Below are 24,202 nucleotides of genomic sequence, written 5' to 3' on the forward strand. Positions count from 1 at the left end.
AAGAGAATCTTTAATATTTCAGCTTCCATTTGTCAGTTTAGGCGCTTTGTCGCTCACCCATGTGATCAGATTTGGATCTTAAATTGTGTGATTTATATTTTGATTCAATAAGCTGTTATGCGGTGGCGCACAAACTGTTTTCACACTCGACCGAGTCAGTAACTGAAGTATTTGAATGCATGTGACGTCTCATTTTGTTCGACATGCGGCCCAGTTGTCATCCTCGTCCTACTTGCCGTTTTAATAATGAATGTTTTTCTGTCTTGGGGAATCAGATTGGGTGGAATTGTTTGGTCTGTGTATTTATCATGTTGTTGGAGATCGACTCACAAAATAAACCTTAAGCTCTAAAACCTCTGTCGAACAATAAAGTAGGGTGGAAATGGTTGTTTTGGCAGAAGTTTTATTTATGAATATATTGTTACTTCTGCTTTATTCAGTGTAGTTAGCTATGCTTATGTAAATAGCCTGTAGTAGGGTTGTAACGGTATGAGATTTCCACGGTATGATAATCGTCTCAGAAACTATCACGGTTCCACGGTTTGACGGTATTAAACACTTATTATTATAATCATTAGCTACAATGACCCTTAACTCTTTCACCGCCAGCGTTTTAAAAAAAAGTTGCCAGCCAGCGCCAGTGTTTTTCATGATTTTCACCCAAGTTTAATGCCTTCCAGAAAATGTTCTTCTTTAAATATATAAACATACAATATACCAAATGAAAGAACAGACCCTCTGCTTTCAAACAAAAAAAAAACCGTTTCATCCTACCTTTAGTGGTTCTTTTGCAATCAGCTTTTGAATATGGGTAGGTTTTTGCAAAAACACCACATTTTGAGCAAAAAGCTAAAATAATTCCATTTTTATGACGGACTTTTCATAGAGATCCCATTCAGAGCGATCTTTAAAACAGACACGGACATGCAGCCGCTTGCCATAGAGCAATACTTCCGGTTTTAAAAAGTTGCGGAAGGGCGCCACCTGGTGGATAATAGCGGTATTGCGGAAACACAGAAAATCTCGTCATTGGCGGGGAAGCGTTTTCTCTTAATTGACGAGATATCTCGTCAATGGCGGGGAAAGAGTTAAATTAATAAAAAACAGATAGGGGGTTTGGGTTGAAAATATGGTTTGTCGTCAAACATTTTTGGAAAAAAACAACACTTTTGAAAAAATTTAAATTTGATTCTTAATTTATTACTATTTTTAATTTTTATTTTTTTAATAAAATAATGAAATACTTATTAAATTATCTCAGAGCTGCTCTGGATGTATTCATTTGTTCACATCGTCATATAGTGAGTGAAATAGTGAGTGAGTATAGTTTTTATTATATCAACTATAATCAAGTATAATCAACTTAAATTGATCTGTAATATAAATCACTTAAATGGGCTTTAGTGTCTCTTCTTGCAGCCACTCTTCGTCCACATTTCTTGCAAACTGGATATCCATCTTAAAGAACAACCCTGCATTTGTTTTTTGGATACCCAAAGTATTTCCATACTGTAGATTTTAACTTTTTTTCTGGTGGGGGATAGAGGTTAGAATTTGTAGTCTCTGGCTCTGACATTTTCTCTGCTGTACATAAAACGAGTAGAGGAGCCTAGCAGTCAAGCCGAATTAAGTTGCGTTTGTGCAGTAGCGGAGGTGAGATCTGCTTTATTTTTTTCCCCCAAAACCGTGTACAAGCAAATGTTTACGGTATGATAATCGTGAAAGTTAATATCATGGTATACCGCCAAACCGGTATACCGTTACAACCCTAGCCTGTAGTGTAGCTTGCAGCTTCTGGAGGTTACATGGTCTCTTTAGTGTTGCTTGTGTAATGCTCCTGGTAACACCTACCCAGAATCCTTGATCCTTCTACACCCCACTTCTCATAATCATATCCTCAGGTGATAGCCATTGGACATAAAAAATATACTTATGAATGTATCTTCAAAATACTTTGGTTATACTGTTTAAAAGAGTGCTTTTTGATTCGACTGTCTGCATTGATGATTATTTATGATGTCAAGGGTTATGATAAAGCGCATGTTTATTTTTGTTTCCATGTGACTCATAATACACTTTTGTGTTTTTGTATGTGGTTGAACAGTCATGAGAACTTCAATCTGGATTTATATTTCCTTGTGAGAAAATAAATCTTAAAAATGCATTTGTTTGGTTCATTACAGAAAGTTCTGGGAGACCTTCATCTCCATATGTCATGAGAACCACAGTCTACACGGCATCAGTTTTGAACAGATTAAGATCCAGCTGGAGGCCCTGGAGCTGAAGAAGACCTATGTGCTCAATCCACTCGCCCCAGAGTTCATCCCTCGAGCCCTGCGCTTGCAACATCCACAGGCTCCTGGCAAACACCAGCACTCTCCACCAAAGGTAAGAGGCTCACTCCTTCATTTTTAGCTTTTTAAATAACCCAGCGAAAGTTCGAATTCCTTTAAAGGCAAAATATGTATTTTTCAGAAATCTGAAACTGCATTTAAGTACTCGCCATTTTTCCATCCGCAGTGTTTGTCTTTCTTTATTCAACAAAAATTGATGTTGCCTTTGTGTAGGGCTGGCCGATTTTACAGATTTAAATCGGGAAATCGAGATTTTGAATTGAAGTTTCATACCGTCAAATTGAAACATCAGCATGGTTTTTTCTGCATTAAAAATGAAACTGCATCTGCACAGGCAAAATTTCGGAACTCCAGAACCAATTAAGTAGCGTGCACACCAAAGCGTTTACGCCAGCGTTTGTTTTCAATGGTTTCCAATGGAAGTGCCGCGCTTTTCAAAAAAGCCGAGCTGAGCGCTGGCACTTGGCAGTTTTTTCAACTGAGAGTTGTTCAACTTTGTCAGGGTTCCAACGGGTCCTTGAAATCCTGAAAGTTTGTGAATCTGGGGGAAATAATTCAAGGGCCTGGGAAGTTTTTGAAAATTTACATACATAGATACAGGTCATTGAAAGTGCTTATATCCATTTTATGAAAGAAAAAATGTTTTCTGGGAAAAAATCCATATTATTCCCTGTGTAGTGTAGGATAATATAAAATGTCTAGCCTTTTAAGCACACTTGCTAAACTGTTCATTTTAAACGCTTATATCTTCTGTATGCAAATGTTGATTTATACCAAAATGCTTTTTTGCATAGTTGTGTTTGACACATGAAAACGTCTCGGGTTACGTATGTAACTGTTGTTCCCTGAGAAGGGAACGAGGCGCTGCGTCTCCCTTGCCATACGTTCTGCGTCCCTGTAACCCCGTCTTTGGCAATATTTCAGATTGCGATATACTTCCTGGCTCCCGCGTCACCCTGTCTTTGTCGTTAAGCCTCACCATTGGTTGAATTTGATATACACATTCAGACGCACTTACCCCTGGAGGCGTCCCCAAAGTGTCTCCGCAGTGACGCAGCGCGAGTTCCCTCGAAAGGGAACTGTAACCATGTCTCTTAAAAGGTAACACGATGTAATCTTGCTCTCACTTGAAATGTGTCCCCACATTTAGTCCTTGAATTTGAGGATATTGGATCTGGAAAGTCCTTAAAAGACCCTTGAATTTAAACATCACTAAGGTGAGGGAACCCTGCTTTGGGTGAAACACGTCAATGTCACTTCTCACTCGGCCGTCCAATCACAGTGGAGGAAAGGTGGGACAAACATCACAACAACCAACCGGCACTTTGTTCCAAGACTGATAAACAATGCAGAAATATCACTGCTCAGCTGAAAAAAGGCGGCAAGCTCGCACAGTCTGCGTCCACCTGGTGTTTTTAGCTGTGTTTAAACGCTTTGGTGTACACGCTTCCTTAGGCAATTTTTTTTGCTCTTTTGTTCAGTGACAGGAAAAGTTGTATAGAGTGACGTTACCCCTTTTCGTGTGCGATCTTTCTCCCTCCTGCGTTCACGCTCTGTCACTCAGCTCTATTTTTCAAAAGCAACAAACCAAAGTACAAATGACTGAAACCATGACCTAAACCTCACGTGGCAGTTGTACCTGCCGAATTATAGCTGCATATGAAACATGTCTGTGCTGACTGCATCTATTTCAGTGCAGATGATGCGCTGTGTCTGCACAGAGAGTGCTCGTCAGAATGAAATACAACAGTTTGAACAAACAAAACTGTAAATAGCCTTTACAAAAAGTTTGCAATGTCCTTATTGGCAAGGTGAAAGGCGTGATTGACACCGTAATATCTTATTTGAACATTTTCATTTTAAAGAATGGTATAAAGAAGTCAATCATAGCTAGAGATGAAACTGTATTTTTTACATCATGCTTATAGTGACCAAAATCACCACTGTTATCAATATTATCATGGTTTTGATAACAATTTCTAGAAATGTCAAAATAAGTACTGATGCAAACCAAATTTAAAATAGATTTTACATGTAAGTGCACTTTTTTTGTTCACATAAACATCAAATAAATAACAAATCATGGCACATTGGGGTTGTGAGGTAAATGTTTATTGTAGTTTACTTCAGATAAAACACAAGTGAGTAAATCAGATTTTCATATAAACAAACACAGCACAGGATAAATCATCAAATCTGTCTGCGTATGTTGTGAGAAATCGTGTGTACTTTAGGACCCAGAAGTAAGCTGCATGACACCTGTGCCCACAGCAATCGCGGAAAAAATAAATAAAGTAGAAAGGAGCTTTAAACTCTTCAGATCACTTGAATTATTGGAAAATTTATAGAAAAGATGGATCTGTCTAAAGAAATTTTAAGTTAACAGTATAACTAGAATGGGAAAACTTTTTGGATTTAAATTCTTAGTCACAAACACATGGGAGCAGTCGTGAATTAATGTGTTTTTTTTTCACGTTATTGCGTATATTTACATATATATACAAGGCTCTTTAAATGTACACATTTATTAACACATTTGAGTACTATGGATTATGTTTATGATGGATGGATGTGATTTAATATGACACAAATCATATCTAAAGGCCAGAAAATTATAAAAGGTGGAGGTGGTCTCTTTTGAATACTCAGTCAAGTACATAGCACTTCACTAAAAAAAAACCCCACTCACCATAGCAACCACATCGAGGAAAATGTGTCATTTGAATCCAACTGGTTATCTTAACCAAGCACAATCCAGACTCTCATAAGCAGTTTCATTTCTAAATACATATGAAATGTGGTATGTAACAGTAGCTGTTTTGACTTTCATTTTATTGAGTTCCTCTTCAATTCAACACAGTCACACTGGAACTTTTAAAATTACCTTAGACCTTCCTACAATAGAAAGATATTCTTGGTGTTTTATCACTCTGGTCATCCCTCGCGCCTCCACAAAGAAGTGGTCAGATACGGTCAACAGCAGAAGGTTTGATGTGACTCGCTGTGACATGAATTCACGCTCGCGATTCTCCGCGGACATTAACAAAGAGTTTGATCCATGCCAGTCAATCATCATCCCTGAAGAGAGGAAGACTCTCATGCCAAAATAGAGTAGACATCCTCTTTGTTTTAATGCGGACTCTCTTTTTTTAGAACGTTATTAATGTTTCACCATTTTGTACAGAAGTGATGAATGTCAAACTGAATTTAAATTTGTATTCACAAATTTGAGACAACACATTAAAGAAGTCAGAAATAAATTCAGATTAATTAGCTTTATTTTTTTATTATTAAGGACTGCAAGCAAAAACTGGAATTGGTCATCTGAATAAGAACAAAAAAGTGATTTATTATTTTTTCTGCCTTTCTTGTAAAACTGTAAATTAGAAAATTCAGGGATAACAAAATAATTATATTTTAGAAATACTACTGTGACTAAGAGTTTACACATACTCCTAGATAACACATAACACACAGTACTAGGGGTGTTCATTGCAATACGACAGAGTATCGATCATCTCCACCTTCGCTGCAATATTAGCTGATTCATCAAACATTTCTTTGATGCAATTACGATTGGATTCAATTAATTTATCGATACCTTAATAATAAATATTAAATGCCTAGTTAAAGGTGGGGTGCATGATCTCTGAAAGCCAATGTTTGAAATCACCTAAACAAACACACCCCTACCCCAATAGGATCTGAACCTTCTTTTGATAGACCCGTCCCACACATACGCAACCCAGGCAAAGATGTCGGTTAGTAGACACGCCCCTTACTGCTGATTGGCTATAAGTGTGTTTTGGAAGTCAGCTCGACTCTCTTTTCAAAAATCACACACCCCGCCTTAAAGCAGTTAGATTTTTAATAACTCACAAATGCAGATGACACAAGTTATCGTCTCCAATGTAAATCTCTTTTCTTGGACTACAACAAACACACGGATTGTAGGCAACTGTTTACTTCCTGGGCCGGTTGTTGTGGACACAACGCTCATTATCATAACCCCGCCCGCTTCTGACTCGCAAACCATGACTTAAACACAAGTTTTGTACAGTGCAGAGTAGCGTTTGTAGTTTTTACGATCACAAATGCAGACATGGTTTCATGTTTAAGTGTCCTTACTTTATTAATCTGCCACGTTCGGCTTAAGCCGCCCTGGTAAAGTTGATCGATCAGCTTGTTCATGAATCAGATTTGGCTTGTATTGATAAGGTAGTAAAGACGATATTAACTCCTGTCAGCATTGCATTGTGAGCTAATCTTACAAACATGGTAAGGAGCGTCACACTTCTGGCTGACGTCAGAGGTATTCAGGCCAATCACAATGTACTGGTAAGCAGGCCAATCGGAGCACACTGCGCTTTTCAGATCGATGAGCTTTGTAACAAATCAGAGCGTTTGAGGAAGGCAGGGATATCTGGAGCAACAAAAATGTACAGTATGTGGAAAATAATGTGTTTTTTTAAACCATAAACCAAGCGAACACATGATATTATACCAAATACACAAAATAACATTGTTAACATTGTTTTAGCTACGAAATAGGTGCACTTTTATAAAGAAAAATAAAAGAGGCAAAAATGGCACACAAAATTAAGCTTATGATGGGAAATCAAACTTATGATGGCCTTTTTTGCAGCTACAACCACTAGGGATGTCAATTTATGCAATATTCCATATTCGATGATCATTTAAATTAACGATCAATCAATCGAATAATCGTTAACAGTAATAGTGCAATAAGCTTTCACTGCAGTGGCATATAGCCAATGACATAAAAGTGTGCATAAAAACGACAGCTTCCTCACGCGAATTAAAAGATTTTATTTTGTCTAAATAACATGCTAGTGGGATTGTAAAATGAGTCAATGTAGTTGTTGTTTTGATGAAATCATCAATTTAAACTTATCTCGTAATGAAATATAATTACTAATAGACACAGTGTATAACTCCGCCTCACATGGGCACTCTGCAACAGACGCATGAAAGTCCATGTCAAAATAACAGTTTTATTATCATCAAGTGTTATTTATCAAGTTGTTTACCTCGCTTTCCGAGTCGTTGATACACTGTTTGTAATTATATCCAAGAAGCACACGAAGTGCACTTTTCTCGTCGTCACCTCAGCTTAGACGTACTTTCAGCAAAGATGCTTATATTACGGAGATGGCAACCTTCCATTAGAAAACACGCAGCGCCTCAGCCAGTCAATAATGATGATCAGTGATATATGTTGCGGGCATTCAGGGTGTAACGACAGTCAGTTACAGTTTACATTTGACAGTTTCTTGCCATAATTTAAGATTACATTTTAATCTGTTCATTAAAAGCGGCTTCTGGTCTCCTTCTCTGTATATAGCAGCGTTGCTATGCTAATCTTGCAGGCTTCCCTGAATAGGGTCTTTGCTTTCAGTATCCTAAACGTATTTGCATTTTCTGCATCGGACCTTCTCAGATCCACTGCGGATGTCATTTCGTTGCGTTGGCAGCCAGCCAGCCTTGTCTAGCATGACGTTAAAAAGCACATGCGTGTGCTTGGCATCAAGCATCGTTGTGATCATAGCTAGTAGTTTAACTTTTGCGCGCTCGCTTAATTTTTTTTTCTCCGACTGTATGTGTTTTGCGCATGCGCCGCACACACGTGCATGATCTTGTTTTTCAACAATCGTTAAGTTTTATCGAGTAAATTCTTATCGACAATTAATCGAAGATCGATTAATTGTTAACATCCCTAACAACCACGCATTCAGTTGCTGATAATAGCTCACAAAAATAAACGAAATGCGTAGATGGGCGTTACGTCAAGGAACGAGGTTGTGGACAGTGTCAAAATAAATGTAACACAAATCGACATTTTATGTGTGGCATCGATGCATCAGATCGTTGGAAATGTAATCAATACATCGATCTATATCAATGTATTGTTGCACCCCTACTAAAACATAAAATACTGTTACGCTAAAAGTATAGTTCTCACGATGGTTCACTTGCAGTACGTGTGATGCAAATTTTGTCATCGGAATAGTATGCACGCTGCCGTTTTTTGCAACCGCGCATACTTTGTACGTGTAGGTCTCACATGCGCGTGTAGGAGAATGTGGTATGTAGTCAAGGAGATGCATTGCATTTTGTCACAATGCTCATGTGCCGAACGTCTGTGTACACTATATAAACTTTAAATAAATCTATACTAAATAAACTATACTTCAGGTTTTAGTTTAGTCCGCTGTGAAACTAACCTTACATTGGGTGGTTGTCTAATAAATTTAAGCTCTGTATATGTTTGGCAAAGATTTGTGTATTCTTTTATGTTATAATAATGAAGATGGGGAAAATGTGGCGCCATGGTGCAATTCAAAACCACCTTATACATACTTTGTGAGATTCATACTCCTAATATTAGATATAATATTCAGTTAACTAAAAACATTACTGATATTTATAGAAATTAGACAAAAAAGACCATAACAGTGATTGTAATAATCATAGCTGCATTGCCGCTTGTGTTTATAGAGAGCACAGACGATCATAGAAAAGATTTTGTGTGGCTCTTCCAAAAGCAATGATGAAAAGCTGGCTTTCGGTTTGTGGAGGTTATTTGATGAGAGATATGAGGATTAATGCAGCATTGCCATGGTGACGGCCCAATTCGAAAGCAACTTTTATAACTAAAGCATGGATGGATTTGGTAGTGCTGAAATTGGAGACTTGTGGTGTTAATCTCCAAAAGCAGCTTTGGTCGTACAGTACATTTAGTTTTTAAGTTACGTTCATCTGTTGCGTGTAATTATCGTCAATGGTTTTGTCACAGGTGTTTCCCTATTCTTCCACTGTGTAATTTCACAGTACGACACTCATCAAACACTATTGAAATGACAAGCGGCATTACGCACGATCTGCAGTTTACGCGTACAATTCACGTAAATACTCGCTGACCTCAGAGCAGTCACGCTCGGGCCGGCAGAACGAGGGGGTTGACACCGTAAAGCACTTAAACAACATTGATCCGTTATGAAAAGGCACGAATTCCCAACGGATCACATCAGTGGCCTCGGAAGTCGTGGGATGCATTTCAGGCAAGCGAGTGTAACAGTTTTTCTTCAAATGCACGCTCGCAATCGTCCCCTCAAGCCGCCCTCTGCTCTCATTTGTCTTCAGCTCCGCCCGGGTGGAACCAACACCCTCCACCCACGTATCTAGACCGTCTTGGATGAGTCCTGCCTGACCGTGTGGAAGTAAATCGCTGTAACTGTTTTGACAAATCAGTGCTGCCTCACGGCAATACTGTTGCGAAGGGTGACGTCCTGCGCAGACTGAAAAAGCGCGACCCACTAATCCTTTGGCTATAGTTAGTAAACTTGATGTGTAAGATCCCACAACCCCCCGCCAATAATGATTCACCCAAACCCTCTTCTTCCTCTTTTCTGCAGGCGAAAGGACAGCTGGCCAATCACACAGAGCCCTTTCCACCTGAAGGCTTTGGTAAGTCCCTCTTCTTCTTAAAGGCCTGAACATAATAGTTTTATAATAAAATCAGGTGCACTATTGCCTAAAGCAAAGGCTGTGTTCATTATAAAGTCTACATAGTATGGTTAAAAATTATAATTTTTTATGCCAAAATTCATTAGGATAGTAAATGTCCAAATAAAATTTTTTTAGCCCAACGGCTGTGTAAATATAGGACAGAAGACGTGCTGTGCTATCTTGACCTATCAAGTTGGGTTGTTAATTTGAACCCACCAATTGGTTTTGTTTTTACCCCAAAGGATGTTTTCACTTTTATTTAAACATTGGGTTAATGTTACTTCATAAATGGGTTCATTGAATTTTTTATTTAATCTTAATTATTTTATTTATTTTATTTTGTTACTTTATTGCAGATGTCAAATACACCACATTAAAAACACATGCCAACATGGTAACGTTACCACCTTTACTTTTTTTATTAATAACATTACATGTGCTATAATTGACAATACAAATGCTGTAATTAGTGGTAGATTTTTTTGTATGACCGATATTACACAAATTTAATTGCGGTAAATAAGAGACTAACTGAACATTTGGTACAACTACATAAACATTTGTTTTGCATAGTATTTAGAAATAATCCCTTTTAAAGTACATATTTGTATAATTTAGTGCTGTCAGAGGGTTAATCGCGATTAATCACATCCAAAATAAAAGTTTGTGTTTACGTAACGTGTGTGTCTGTGTGTAAATATTATGTATATATAAATACTCACACATTCTTGTATATATTTAGGAATTATTTGCATTTATATACTGTATATACATTTATATAATTTATATTATATAGAAATATCAATATTTTATATATAAATATAACCAATTTTTCTTAAATATATACATGACTGTGTGTGTTTTTATATATAAATAATAATTATACACACTACACACACATATGTTATGTAAACACAAACTTTTATTTTGAATGCGATTAATCACGATTAATCTTTTGACAGCCCTAGTATAATTAATAATTTACATAAGATATAATTACTGTGGATCTGACATCTCACGGTATTGTTTGAATAAGTGTGTTGAACCAGTGTGTTGTGTGTGACGCAACATAAAGTCATGTTAAAAAGTAAATAATGATTGGTCATTTTACTGTCTGTCAGAGTTTGGCTTTACATTGAGTGACACTGAGTGTCTTTTCATTACCAACAAATTAAATTACAGTGAAATTTACAGGCTGATTAAAAAGATTTATATGATATCACAATATATCGGTCTAACACTAGCTGTAATACAGTTTACCTCAATCAATAAATATCTAAGAGCATAGAATAAAACCTAATCACAATAAAAATACATTTATAAACATTTATTTCACCAGAAAAAAAGGACAACTTGAATATATCATTTTGAAAAGTGCAGACTTTTTAATAAAACTGAATAATAAAAAGCAGATTATGTGTGTTTACATGACCTTAATGGCGTCACGCGTAAAAACATCTTCCTTTATTACAATATGTTATTTGCTTAGGTTTGTATAGGCCATATGGAGGAAAAAACCTCACGCAATAATATATATAAATGTTGGATTTTGATTAAAAGAGGCGTTTTAAACATCCAAAAAAGAGTAACCAATGTATTTATGATCCTGTGGGCATAACTTATCAAACAAGCTAACCAGAGGCGGACACTACTTAACTCTTTCCCCGCCATTGACGAGATATCTCGTCAAATAAGAGAAAACACTTCCCCGCCAATGACGAGATTTTCTGTCTTTCCGCAATACCGCTATTATCCACCAACCTTCCGCAACATTTAAAACCAGGAAGTATTGCCCTATGGCAAGCTGCTGCATGTCCGTGTCTGTTTAAAGATCGCTCTGAATATGATCTCTATGAAAAGTCCGTCACAAAAATGGAATTATCTCTGCTTTTTGCTCAAAATGTGGTGTTTTTGCAAAAACCTACCCATATTCAAAAGCTGATTACAAAAGAACCACTAAAGGTAGGATGAAACGGAGGGTCTGTTCTTTCATTTGGTATATTGTATGTTTATATATTTAAAGAACAACATTTTCTGGAAGGCATTAAACTTTGGTGAAAATCATGAAAAACGCTGGCGCTGGCTGGCAACTTTTTTTAAAAACGCTGGCGGTGAAAGAGTTAAGTATTTTTACTTTCTACATAAAAATACATTTTTAAGTATTTGTATTTTATTAGTGTTTTTCTTTGGAAAACATACATTCCAAAGCATATTATCATAATTTTTACTCCCCTACATTTCATAATTTCAAGTTTTTGGTTTATATTTAAGTATTTTAAACATTTAGTATTTTTGTACTTTTACTCAAGAAAAGTAAAAGTACACAATTTTTATGTAATTAGGAATTAAATCAATTTTAATATTCAATATAAAAGGAATAGACCACTTTCGTGTTTGCAAACAGAGATGACTTTTTTGTGGGCGGAGCCTAACTGGTTGCAGAAAGTGATATCTCCGCAGTAGCGTTGTGAAGTGTTTTAGTATTAAACCGTGATTGTTATGGATCTGGTTTTCTGTCAAAGTCTGATTTCCCCATGTTTCCCTTTAGTGCAATGTTTCTTATAGCATTTTAATCATGTTACATTTATTTTTTTAGATAAATAAAAAGTTTAAATGGCTTGGCTACTGATATGCATGTACAGTGCCCTCCATAAGTATTGGAACAGAGGCACATTTTGTGTTATTTTAGCTGTTTGCCAAAATGTATTCGTTACAGTCATATTATGACTATTGGCTTACAGTGCACACTCTCAGCTTTATTTTGAGGGTATTCATATCCAAATCGGCTAAAGGATTTAGGAATTTATTCTGAATAAATTATAAATGTAACGTGATAAAAACGCTATAAGAAACACATGGAGGGAACAGACTTCGACAGAACAACGGACATCTTCTCTATTTTTTCTTTCTATTCTTATTATTAATAGATTTCCAGATGATTTCATCGCTCCAGTCTGTCCGTTTAAGGGCTTATTGCAAACATAAACACCTACGTTTATCTTCAAATTGTGTCTTTGACCGTGGTATAAAAATGAAAGACATCTTTTTTGGCATTCCTATTCTGACACTTAACAGCACAACAGGACATTTTCTAGTGAGTTATCTTGTTCGTTTCACTCGTGTCGAATTCATTTCCACTGTTTTCCTGCAACCACATTGCAGCTTGCAGTGACGTAATGGGGCGGCTACTCGAAATTGGTCTATACACAGCATGATTCTATGCTTTAGAATGTAGTGAACATTTTTTAGTAAAGTACATTTTTTTAACACTTTGATAAAGCACAGATGCTTGGAAAATTTACTTAAAATACTCAAGAAGTGTCCACCTCTGGAACTGCTTATTACCATAGCGGTGCATGTAATAACGTTTAACGTCATGTATTTGCTTTTTCTAGTAAACTTTTATGGTTTTTATGGATAAATATATTCATACGAACCTTGTTTATCCACATAAATCTAACAAAACATGTCTGTGTAAAAACAGCTGCGTCTCCACCTGAAGTGAATTCAAACAGCACCACACACAGAGTTAATTTGACCCAAAAAAAGGGGTCCCTTAATTCAACTGTCAGTGAAAACCACCCAAATATTAACCCAATGTCTGGGTTACACAAAACCAGTCAAAAAACTACCCGAGACTGAGAAAATAACCAAATTAAATTACCCAAAAGGCTCAACCCAGTGTTTTTTTTTGGGGGGGGGGGTGATCACCCAAGCATTTTTTTAGCATGAAGATATTTTTGTAAATTTCCTAGCATAAATATATATATAAAAAACTGTATGTATCGTTATGTATGTGTTGATAAGGACTTTATTTGGACAACTTGAAAGGCGATTTTCTCAATATTTTTTCTGATTCCAGATTTTCAAAAAGTATCAAAGTATTGTCCTATCCTTTTAAACAATGCATCAATGGAAAGCTTATTTTTATATCTTCCAAGTGATTTGTAAATCTCAATTTAAAAACAATGACCCTTACGACTGGTTTTGTGATCCAGGGTCACATATTGATGATTGTAAACATAATCATAATAAAAACATTTTTTTTTTAATAATTTCAAAGTTTAGTGGTAATATGTTTTTTTCTAGAGGCAACAGAAGCAGGCAGACAAAGGCTAATATCCCAAAATAATAAATGAATAAAAAATTCATGCTTCGTATAAAATGCATACCAGACCAGCGCTGACCAAAACCAAACCAGTAAAAGGTGGCAATACACTAAACACAAAGTACCGCAATATTGGCCACAGACATTTTTGCGGCCTTTGACCTCTGATTGGGCACTTTGGGGATATTATTGGTGTGATTTGACAGGACTGTCAGGACAAATTGAGGTCAGTAGTTTGTAGATCACTGCTTGAGCGACCATCAACGGCAAAAGAAAATATGTGGGATAAAGAGGAGATAGATGAGATGAGATCAGTCAAGTGGATCTAGCTTCCTCCAACCTCACGTCTTGCCCAACCTAAATGCCCTCTTACCAGTAATGAGCAGCAGCACCTCCAATTCTCTATGAATTACTCCCTTGTCTGGGTGAATGTCTTGAGCCAGGTGTGTGTGCGAGGACATTTCAGATATGAATGCATAGCAGTGGTTCAATCTGAGGCAGCCATGACCCTGAAATTGGTACAGATTGGGATGTATTAGTTTCACACTTGAGCTTGAAGTGCAGGTCTGTGTCTGGTATGATGATGATGATGATGATGATAACACGTTTTTTTAGTGTGCAGTAGTGTCCAGCCCAATTTCACCTGCTTAAATTGTTTTATCACATGTCCAATATTAGCAGAAAGGAAATGTTGTCCTTGAAACACAGGAAATATAAATTTTTATTTTTTTAGTATTGATAAATCAATACAGCTTTTGGTAGTGAACGCAATATAAATGGGTCACAGTAGAAAGCAGAGGAATTTCTCATCAGTATTCATTACAGATGTCACAATTAAATGCATCACTTTTATTGTCTTTGCATGCGTTATTGTGAACAGTAGAGTCGTAATGCTATTTCAATGCATTGTTTTACCTCTAAGCTCTATAATTGTTAAATAACATTATGTTTGATACCATCAGCTGATATCATTTATTAACTAAAGGCCTTGAGTGTTTTGATTCTCATCATCTCCGTTTCAATTTACTTTTGTCTTTATCTTCAGTTCAGCCGAGCGCTGCTGTTTTGATGGGCAACCCCATTCAGGCCTTCACCCCGCCAGGGCCAGGAGCTCCATCCTCCGGGAAATCTCCAAGTCCTGTTCAAAGAATCGACCCTGGAGCCAGCATCTTGTATGTGCCTGCTGTCTACGGGGGCAATATGGTCATGCCCATGCCTCTACCCGTAAGTTCAGGACACACGTCCTTTGAGGTCCTAAACACTTGAAGAATTTAGGCCAGGTTGTTATTGCTTGTGTTTCCATTTGGCTAAATGTCAATCTTGATAGATTCAATTGGTTGGTTGTCTTATTGATTTTAGTTTGAATTACAAAGTAAACATCTTTTAATGGATCAGTCCAAACATTTATTTAATGGCATGAAATAAATGCCTCTGAATTGTTCGTGCAGTTCAGATAATGTTCTTGTTAGCTTAATTGGTGGTGCAAAGGTCAGGGATTTAATTCCCAGATACTAACAAAAAGATATCTTGAATGCATTGTTGTTTTGGATAAGTGTCTGCCAAATCCATAAATGTTAAAGTGGTCCTGACCTGTGTTTTTATTATGTTTCCTAAGGTGTTTTTTGCCAAATTTTTTATTTAATATATATACAGTATTTTATATGGTTTGTGTGCTTTCTCTTTAAAGGGATAGTTCACCCAAACTGTTCGTGAGCCCCATTCACTTCAATAGTATTTTTCCTACTATGGAAGTGAATGGGGATAATAATAATCGGTTTGGTCACAAATTTTCTCAAAATATCTTCCTTCGTGTTCTTCAGAAAAAAAGTATATAGGTTTGTAACAAACTGAGAGCGCGTAAATTAATTTTCATTTTTGGGTGAACTATCCCTTTAAGAGCGTTCAGCCTTGCTCGGTGTCCCACCCATAGATATTTATAAAGGCTACAGTAGATGTCTTACCTGCACTGCTGGCCAATTGAGTGGAACGTCCGCATTTGGTGGCCATCTTAACACGGGGAGCTCGCTCACTCGTAACAATGAGTTTAATGGTGCAGGTACATTTTAATGACCATAACTTGCTTATTTTTTTTTAGCGATTTTCAAATGTTAAAGCATCCTACGGAGCCCCTCTGGTCACCCCTTGGAAAACAAAAACAATCCGTGATCACGGTTTTGTAATTCGTCCCCTCAGTTTTACCAACCGTGCGCTCGGATTAATAAACCGTACCCTCAGTTTTTGCAATCCATACCCACAAATTTATAAACAGTGTGCACACTTTTGCAATCCGTTCTTACAGTTTTGCAAACTGGATTTGTAGCCCCTCCCTCATTTTAGAAATCGCTTTGTTGCTTTTATTCATGCTTTCCAAGCTTCCTATAGATGTTTGATATTTTCGGAAATTAATAAAGTTTTAACTGTGTTAAGCTGTTTTATACGTTCTTAACTGGAAGCGTGCTTTACGTTGTATGTAATATTTACGAAATATTTTAATTGGATGCTACAGTAAACGGATATCTTTGTTTATACCACGGGTCTGTTGAATGCTGTGTTCTGATTGGCTGAGAAATGTTCCGTGGGTATGCATTAATTTCTGATAACTGCACATCTAACTTATCAAATGTCTTAAAAATGGGCACCAGAGCAATATTTGTGGTAACCGTGGTATAAGAGGAATAATTGACTCCGGTCCTTTGAATTATAAGAAAATAATGCACACCCGCTTCGCGTCGTGCCGCATTGCCCCTTGGGTGTGCATTCTTTTCTTATGATTCAATGGCCCGTCGTCAATTATTCCTTGCGTAAAATGTACAGATGTTATTTAGATTTATTCATCAAATTAAATAAGTATTTAACTAACAAATGATTTCTACATATCCTTAATATTTCTTATACATTTTAATCAATATATTTGAGAATGGCACACTTAGGCTGGTTATATATTTTCGTTTTTAATTGCTCATATTTTATGTATTTAACATCAGCTCATTAAGTAAGATTAAAAGATTATTAAGAGCTGCACAATTATATACATATAAGTTTTATATAGGCTACATATATTCTTAATTATTGTAAATCAATATTGTTTTATCTGATTCTCAATATATATGAGAATGTTACACTTAAATATTTACACGTTGTAAAACGTATAATAATAATTGCTCATTTAAAATGTATATTTTATGTATTTAACATCAACTTAACATCAACAATCAAACATTTTTACATTGTATTATTTGAGTAAATATAGGCAAAAAAAGTAGATCATATGTTAATTTAATAATAAACAAAGCAAACAGGTTTTATTCAGCAGCGGATGAAATTTCGTATTTTTGTAGACAACAAACACTTCAGAAGCTCTTCAAAAATCCTCGTAAGTGTGAAGTACGAGTAATTTTATTTACGTACTTTGCTAATGAAATATACAAAGTACATGGTTTATAAATTCGTGGGTTCGGATTGCAAAAACTGAGGGTACGGTTTATTAATCCGAGCACACGGTTTGTAAAACTGAGGGAACGGTTTAATAATCTGTGAGTATGGTTTATAAACTGAGGGGACAAATTACAAAACCATGATCACGGATTGTTTTCTTTTTTCCAAGGAGTGACCAGAGGGGCTCCGTAGCATCCAGAATTATAGCCACGATTATAACATTTGTGAGCAAGTTATGGTCAATTAAAAGTTCCTGCACGATTAAACTCAATGTTACGAGTGAGCGAGCTTCCCGTGTTAAGATGGCCGCCTGGTGATGACGTTAGAGACTGCCGTAACACATCTAGCCTTTATACATATCTATGGTCCCACCCACTTCTATGATTGACAGCATGCATGCCGCGGCTAATACTGCAATTTCACTACGGATACAGCTTTTAAGCTAAATTTTTGTCTCACAAGCACAACCATAAAAATTTTTGGCATATAAATGAATAATTCAGAAGCCTTGCAAAGTCGCTAATTTTCCACAGCCCACTAATCTGTTTTTTTATTTTATTTTATCTTATCATGATTGTAAACAACTACTCCTGCAGACAATAGTATCCAATTGCAGTCGCTCCTGTGACACCAGTGGGCGGAGCCAAATAAATAAGAGAGCGATTGCATAAATGTTTTCGTTATTAAAAAGAAGGGCGTTTTAAGATATGAAACGAGCAGGTTGTATTAATGATACGAAGATCTGTTGTATGTCAAAGGACCAAGGCAAATTTGAATCCCAATGTCATGACCCATTTAATGTAAAAATGTAGCTTTATTAGAAATCTAGCCCTGTGTGTTTTACAATTCCTAAAAAAGTGTATGACCATCAACATCTTTTCATCATCAGTTGCCGTGGCCAGGCTATCAGAGTCGTTTCCCTATGGATCCTCGCATCATGAGTCATCCAGCCACCATGGCGGCCTACCTGCGACCGGCGGCCAGTCGAACCTCACCTGTGCTGTATGGATTCAATCACCCGTCACCTCTCGGTCTGAACCAGCAGCCCGGCACGGACAAGGAGCTGCTACAGGAGCCAAGCGGGAATGGTATCACATACATTATTACTGGTTTTCACCAAGAGTTTCTGTAACTCTGCTATTAGAGCATTGCACTGGCAACATGTTATTTTGATATATAACTTAATTTGTACTGTACTGATTTCCTGTCTTTCTTTAGGAAAAATGGACATAAATGGAAAACCGGAGCATTGCAGGCTGCTAACACCCGAGAGGAAAGCACCTGAGCTGAAAGAAAAACAGGTACCATCTATCTGCCTGATCCATCTTGTGTCTTTTCCTATTTAATATTAAATAAATCAGAGGAGTCCACTCCCCTTTACTTGTAACCATCCATCTTTAAATTCCCACTTGATAAGTGTTTCGTGTCGGTATTGATCGAACTCTCTCTGCTCTGCAGGGAGACCCAGAGGCGGTGCAGAACAAAAGTCCCGAACCCCAGTCGAGCATGGGTTTCCCCGCCAGCCGCCTTATGCGCAAAGACCCGCAGGCTCAAAGGGCCCTCAACTTCCACATGGGGCCGCCGCATCCCGGTTTTCCCCCACACCACGGAAACAGTCCATTTCCACAGCAGTACGGACTGGCCAGACCTCCTCTCCGTATGCAGACCCCCATGCACCCCCAGGCCGCCTCCTTTCCCCCGTCGTTCTTCAGCGGGCCTCCGATGGCACACCGTGGACTGCAGTCTCCGGTGCTGGAGGGATTGGAGGGCGGCGACGTCTCGATGGGGCCGGTTTCCGGAGGGGTGTCTGAAGATCTGAAAGGTGTTGTGAGAGGTCTGCCCCCACAGTCGCATCAGCAGCCTCTGCGTCTCAACAGCTTTGGAGAGGAGAGTTTGGACTCTCTGTTGGGTGATACTCTGGGTAAGCATATCTGCTGTGAATTGGGTTTCCTCTGCCAGCAGTTGTAATGGATTAGATTGGCACGCTTTGTTATTGGCGATTAGATTTGATACATGTTCCAGACTTAGGAATTCCCTCAGTGTTGTGCCAGAGGATTTGTGAAATTTTTAATAAAGAGGAAAATAAAGAGGCCTGTTCATAACAAATCTAAATGATAAAAACAAATGAAATGCATTAAATGTAAGAACCTTCTGATGAATTTAAATCTTCCACTGCAATGTTTTGTAGTTTTTATTATTGCATGCATAATATTTACCGTACATTGTATATTTTTTGCGAATCTGTTTAATTCTTTATTCCCAGATCTAAAAAATGTATCAACATTTGCTTTATTTTATCATTTTGTTATTTGGTAATGAAGTAATAGAACATTTTTATCCTAAATAGGAAGTTTAGATATAGATGTTAAAGGGATAGTTCACCCAAAAATGAAAATTCTGTCATCATTTTCTCATCCTCATGTTGTTACAAACCCGCATAAATTTCTTTGTTCTGATGAACACAACCGAAGATATTTTAAGACTTTTTGTGAACCCATTTTACTTCCATAGTATTTTTTTCCTAGTATGGTTTGGTTACAAACATTTCTCAAAATATCTTCCTTTGCATTCATCAGACCAAAGACATTTTTAAAGGTTTGTAACAACATGAGAGTCAGTAAATGATGACAGAATTTTCATTTTTGGGTGAACTATCCCTTTAAGCAGGGATAAAGGTCACCTATTATGCACATTTTTACAAGATATAATATAATGGTGCGCGTTCACATCGGATGAATCGTGAAGCGCGAGTGGTTTACATCAATGCAATGCAATGCTGCGATAGACATCCTGCGGCACAAATTGAGCATTTTGTGCAAATCGCATGAGTTGAAAAATCTGAACTTTGTCGGATATTCGCACCGTGTTAACCAATCAGGAGCTTGCTCTAGTAATGACATGATTAAGACTTAGCGAGCTAATCCGAAATGCGAAACAACAAAGGAGGACAAAATCATTGTCGCTGTACAGTATGTGGACACCTGGAGCAGTACGACGTAAAAAATGCTCTTTAATCAATTTGAGCTATAAACATACATATTGAGACTACAAGATAGCTAATCCGTCAAATTGCGCATATTAGTGCGCAAATGAAGCAAGTTAACTTAAAATGTTCAAGCTTCCAACTACGAATAGTGCGATTTTTTTTCTCCTCATCTGGTGTGAACGTACAGTAAGTCTCAGGTGTGCCAAGAATGTGTCTGTGAAGTTTCAGCTTAAAATACCGCACAGATAATTTATTATAGCATAATGTCATTTTCGTGTGTGTACCTTTAAATGCAAATGAGCTACAGCTCATCCCTCCCTCACGTTTAGTTAAACTAGATCTGATTCCTTTAAACACAGTCTAATGCTGCGTTTACACCAACTGTGGTAGAGGCGGCAAGTGCGGGTGATTTACATGTTAAGTCAATGCAAAGACGCGATTAGGCATCCTGTGGAATTGAATGTTGCCGCGGGAAACGCGCAAGTTGAAAAATCTGAACTTCGGCGGATTTCCGCACCGCGTTAACCAATCAGGACCTTGCTGTAGTAGTGACGTGATTTCCATGTGAATGTCTCGAATGACTAGAATTTCACGCGCGGCTTTCAGGCACGAATGAAGCGAGTAAACTCAAATGTTCAAGCGTACAACTACGCGGGAATAGCGAATTTTTGCCGCCTCTACAGCGGCTGGTGTAAACGCAACATAAGACAATAGTATCTCACTATTGAGATATGGCGGACAGCATACAACTCGCTGAGAGCGGAAACTATGGTAATGCAGGACTGTCAGTTAGTGGCTGTGGGCGGGGCTTTATCAGTGTGACATCACATTTAAAAGCGAATCAAAACGGCATGTCTAATGAGACTGCTTTGGTTGAATGAGGATTAAAAAAAAAGAATGTGGGTTCACTCCTAACACACATTATAGATTTTGCATAATAGGTGCCCTTTAATATCAAAACTTAAATGAGTTTGTGTACTGAAGTAAGTTTTGGTGAAGTGGCCTGGTGTGTTTCTCACTGTTGTTTGTTGTGTTGTCACAGATGGTCAGGTTTCTTCAGGGTTGGATGCTCTGGGCCCCCAGCAGCAACAACACACTCGTGTGGGTCAGTGGGGTGAACATGCACCCTTCCTGCAGCCTGGAGTGGCTCCCTTCCCTCTGCCGCAACAGTTGGCTCATCTCAGTCAGCCGGGCCTGCGACTCCCTCAGCAGCTTCTTCGAGCCGGCTGGGGTCTGGGTCCTGCTGCAGAGGAAGAGCCCAGAAATGTCATGCCCAGGTTACAAGAGACTTTTTACTTGTATTCATTGCTTTATATAAGTGTTTGGGTCTAAGTTGTTCAGTGAATCAAGTTTTCACCTCCCTCTTTCTCTTCCCAGATATCCCGGCCTTTTGCGTGAGATGCTGCCTCAGGAGCAATACGAGCAGCGCGAGCCAGCCGACATGCCTCCTCCTCAATCTCGTCTTCTTCAGTACCGCCAAGTCCAGCCCCGAAGCCCCGGGGACCTGCCGTCGCCCTCCTCATCCGGCAATCCCAACCATTTCCCGGCTCCGCCCTCCTACCCCGACACCAGCCGAGAGCCGCCCATGAGCAGCCAGCCCTTCCAACAGCATCAGGCCTTCAACCAGGCGTCCTTCTCTCTGCCACCCGAGCACACAGCACCGGGCGCTCTTCCGGTGAAGTACCTCCTGAAGGAAGCTCACTGGCCTCACCCCAATCTGCCCCAGAGCCACGTGCTGGGACACGGTTTGCCGTTTGGCCTGCAGGCAATGGCTCACAGACAAGAACATGGTCCTCTCACGCAGCTCCAGCACCACCAGCAGCAGAAACAGCAACTTCAGGCGGCGCAGAACAGCCTGCACAGCGTAGAAGAGGTGAGGACTTGTGATCTGTTTGGGTTGCCAGGTCTCTCTGCTCATTTGCTCATCTCCTTTGTCTTTCTTCCTTCAGTATGAACCACGGGGTCCCGGGCGGCCCCTCTACCAGAGGAGGATCTCCTCCAGTTCCCCACAGCCGTATCCGGACAGTCAGGATCCTCAGGACCACCCCGCACCCTCCTACAGATACCCAACAGCAGACTTATGGCTGGGCAGCAGCGGTCCTGGCCCGGCCTCCGCTCCTCTCCACAACATTCCATGTAACGGAGCGAGCCACCTTGTCCCGCACCGGGAGGTTTTAGGTGTGTATCATTGCATTTCTGTTTTTGCTTTCGATCCAAGAGTGTTTATTATTATTACATTGTCATTTGACCTTATTAACTAATAATGACATGTTGTAATTGTCCCTCAGTTTCAAAGGCAATGAGCGTCCCAGATGAACACGTCAAGGCCGAGTGTCTCCCGCAGTCACCTCATCCCGTTAGTGCCGCGTCCCTCCAGCACCACGGACAGTTTCCACCCCTCATGCCCAGCAAGCAAACCCCGCCAGATCCAGGAGGGGGAAACGGCAGCCCGGGAGCCCCCCAGAGGCCCGGCAACCCCAAACCCCCGACCATGTCCTACGCCAGCGCCCTTCGTGCCCCTCCGAAGCCCCGCCCGGTGCCCGAGCAGGTCAAGAAGAACAGTGACCCCATCTCTCTGTTACAGGAACTTAGCATAGGCAGTTCAAACAGTAGCAATGGCTATTACACGTATTTTAAATAAGTCAATATATATGAGCTATATACACCAGTTAAAAAGAAAACGATTGAAAAAAATAGAATAACAATCTAAAAAAAACTATAAAAATGTCTTGATTTTGTGGGTTAGTTAGACAATTTTGCGTTTTATTATTTTTTACTCGCTTTAGTACTCGTTGGTTCTTTTACAGTTTGGCATCTGTGATTTTACAAACCGAATCAGCATATACATATACATATATAGATATATAAATATATATATCATGAATACCAAAACATTTCAGGAAAAACGTTTTAAAAAAACAACAAAAAAAAAAGATTTATGGAAGATAAAAGATTTTTAAAAACACCATGAATTGGTTGACCACTGAGCTGCCCGTCTCCTGTAATTTTGTCTGCTCTCTCTCTCTTTGCATCCACTCCCAGAAGTAAAACCTGTTGAAGTGATTTCTCCCAGCTGGCATTTTTTTCTGATGTTTAGTTTCTTGATCATTATTGGTGTGTTTTCTCGTGCTTGCAGCTGAGTGGTGAATTGACTCGGATCAAAAATATTATAAAAAGTTGTATAGATGTAGACAGACTTTTCTCAGAACTGTACATATGAATAAATGAATACATGAGATCAAAAGTCTTGGCCTTTTTCTTTTACTTGCACATATCAGTGTATACAGAATCAAAATGGGGACAAAATGACACGGTTCCCACAGGTCCTTGATATCCTTGAAAGTTTGGGGGGGGATTCAAGGCCCTAGAAAGTTTTTTTTTAAAGGGGACAGAGAATGAAAAACCATTTTTATCTTGTCTTTGTTGAATAATGGAATTCTACCCGCATTCACAAGCATACAAAAAGTGCTAGACATGCTTAACATCTCAGTCTCATAGAAATTCCTCTTTTAGAAATGTCAGCCAGAAAACGGCTCAATCTGAAAAACTGATGCTTATGACATCACAGGCATCTCACTGCCCCTCCACTTTAAAATAATTGGCTACATTTTTTGAGTGGCAGCAAAGTCAGCCAATCAGTAAAGAGATTGCAAGTTAAGCCAGTAGGGGGAGCCAAATAGGTGCAAAACCACTTGTTTAAAATCCCCCACCCTAATACACCAATTTCGTGTATGCAAACAGAGATGATGTTTTTTGTGGGCGGAGCCAAACTGGTTGCAGAAAGTGACT

At 38.5% G+C, this 24,202-nt stretch overlaps 1 protein-coding gene across 2 annotated transcripts in view; it reads left to right on the forward strand.

Moving 5' to 3' along the window:
* Nucleotides 1-23,790, forward strand: part of helz (helicase with zinc finger) — an 85,186-nt gene extending 61,396 nt beyond the window's left edge. Inside the window, exons 22-31 of one of the 2 annotated variants that reach the window (XM_065263375.2) lie at nucleotides 2,184-2,388; nucleotides 9,791-9,842; nucleotides 15,038-15,216; nucleotides 18,317-18,515; nucleotides 18,646-18,728; nucleotides 18,886-19,348; nucleotides 21,456-21,690; nucleotides 21,791-22,286; nucleotides 22,363-22,591; nucleotides 22,702-23,790. In XM_065263375.2, coding sequence (XP_065119447.1) covers nucleotides 2,184-2,388; nucleotides 9,791-9,842; nucleotides 15,038-15,216; nucleotides 18,317-18,515; nucleotides 18,646-18,728; nucleotides 18,886-19,348; nucleotides 21,456-21,690; nucleotides 21,791-22,286; nucleotides 22,363-22,591; nucleotides 22,702-23,054 — 2,494 coding nt within the window. In that variant the 3' untranslated portion in view covers nucleotides 23,055-23,790. The remainder of the gene's footprint in view (nucleotides 1-2,183; nucleotides 2,389-9,790; nucleotides 9,843-15,037; nucleotides 15,217-18,316; nucleotides 18,516-18,645; nucleotides 18,729-18,885; nucleotides 19,349-21,455; nucleotides 21,691-21,790; nucleotides 22,287-22,362; nucleotides 22,592-22,701) is intronic. The other variant, XM_065263376.2, reaches the window with a different exon arrangement.
* Nucleotides 23,791-24,202: the final 412 nt, after the last annotated feature.

This window comes from Paramisgurnus dabryanus, chromosome 3 (assembly GCF_030506205.2).
Source record: "Paramisgurnus dabryanus chromosome 3, PD_genome_1.1, whole genome shotgun sequence".
In the NCBI taxonomy this organism is placed as follows: Eukaryota; Metazoa; Chordata; class Actinopteri; order Cypriniformes; family Cobitidae; genus Paramisgurnus; species Paramisgurnus dabryanus.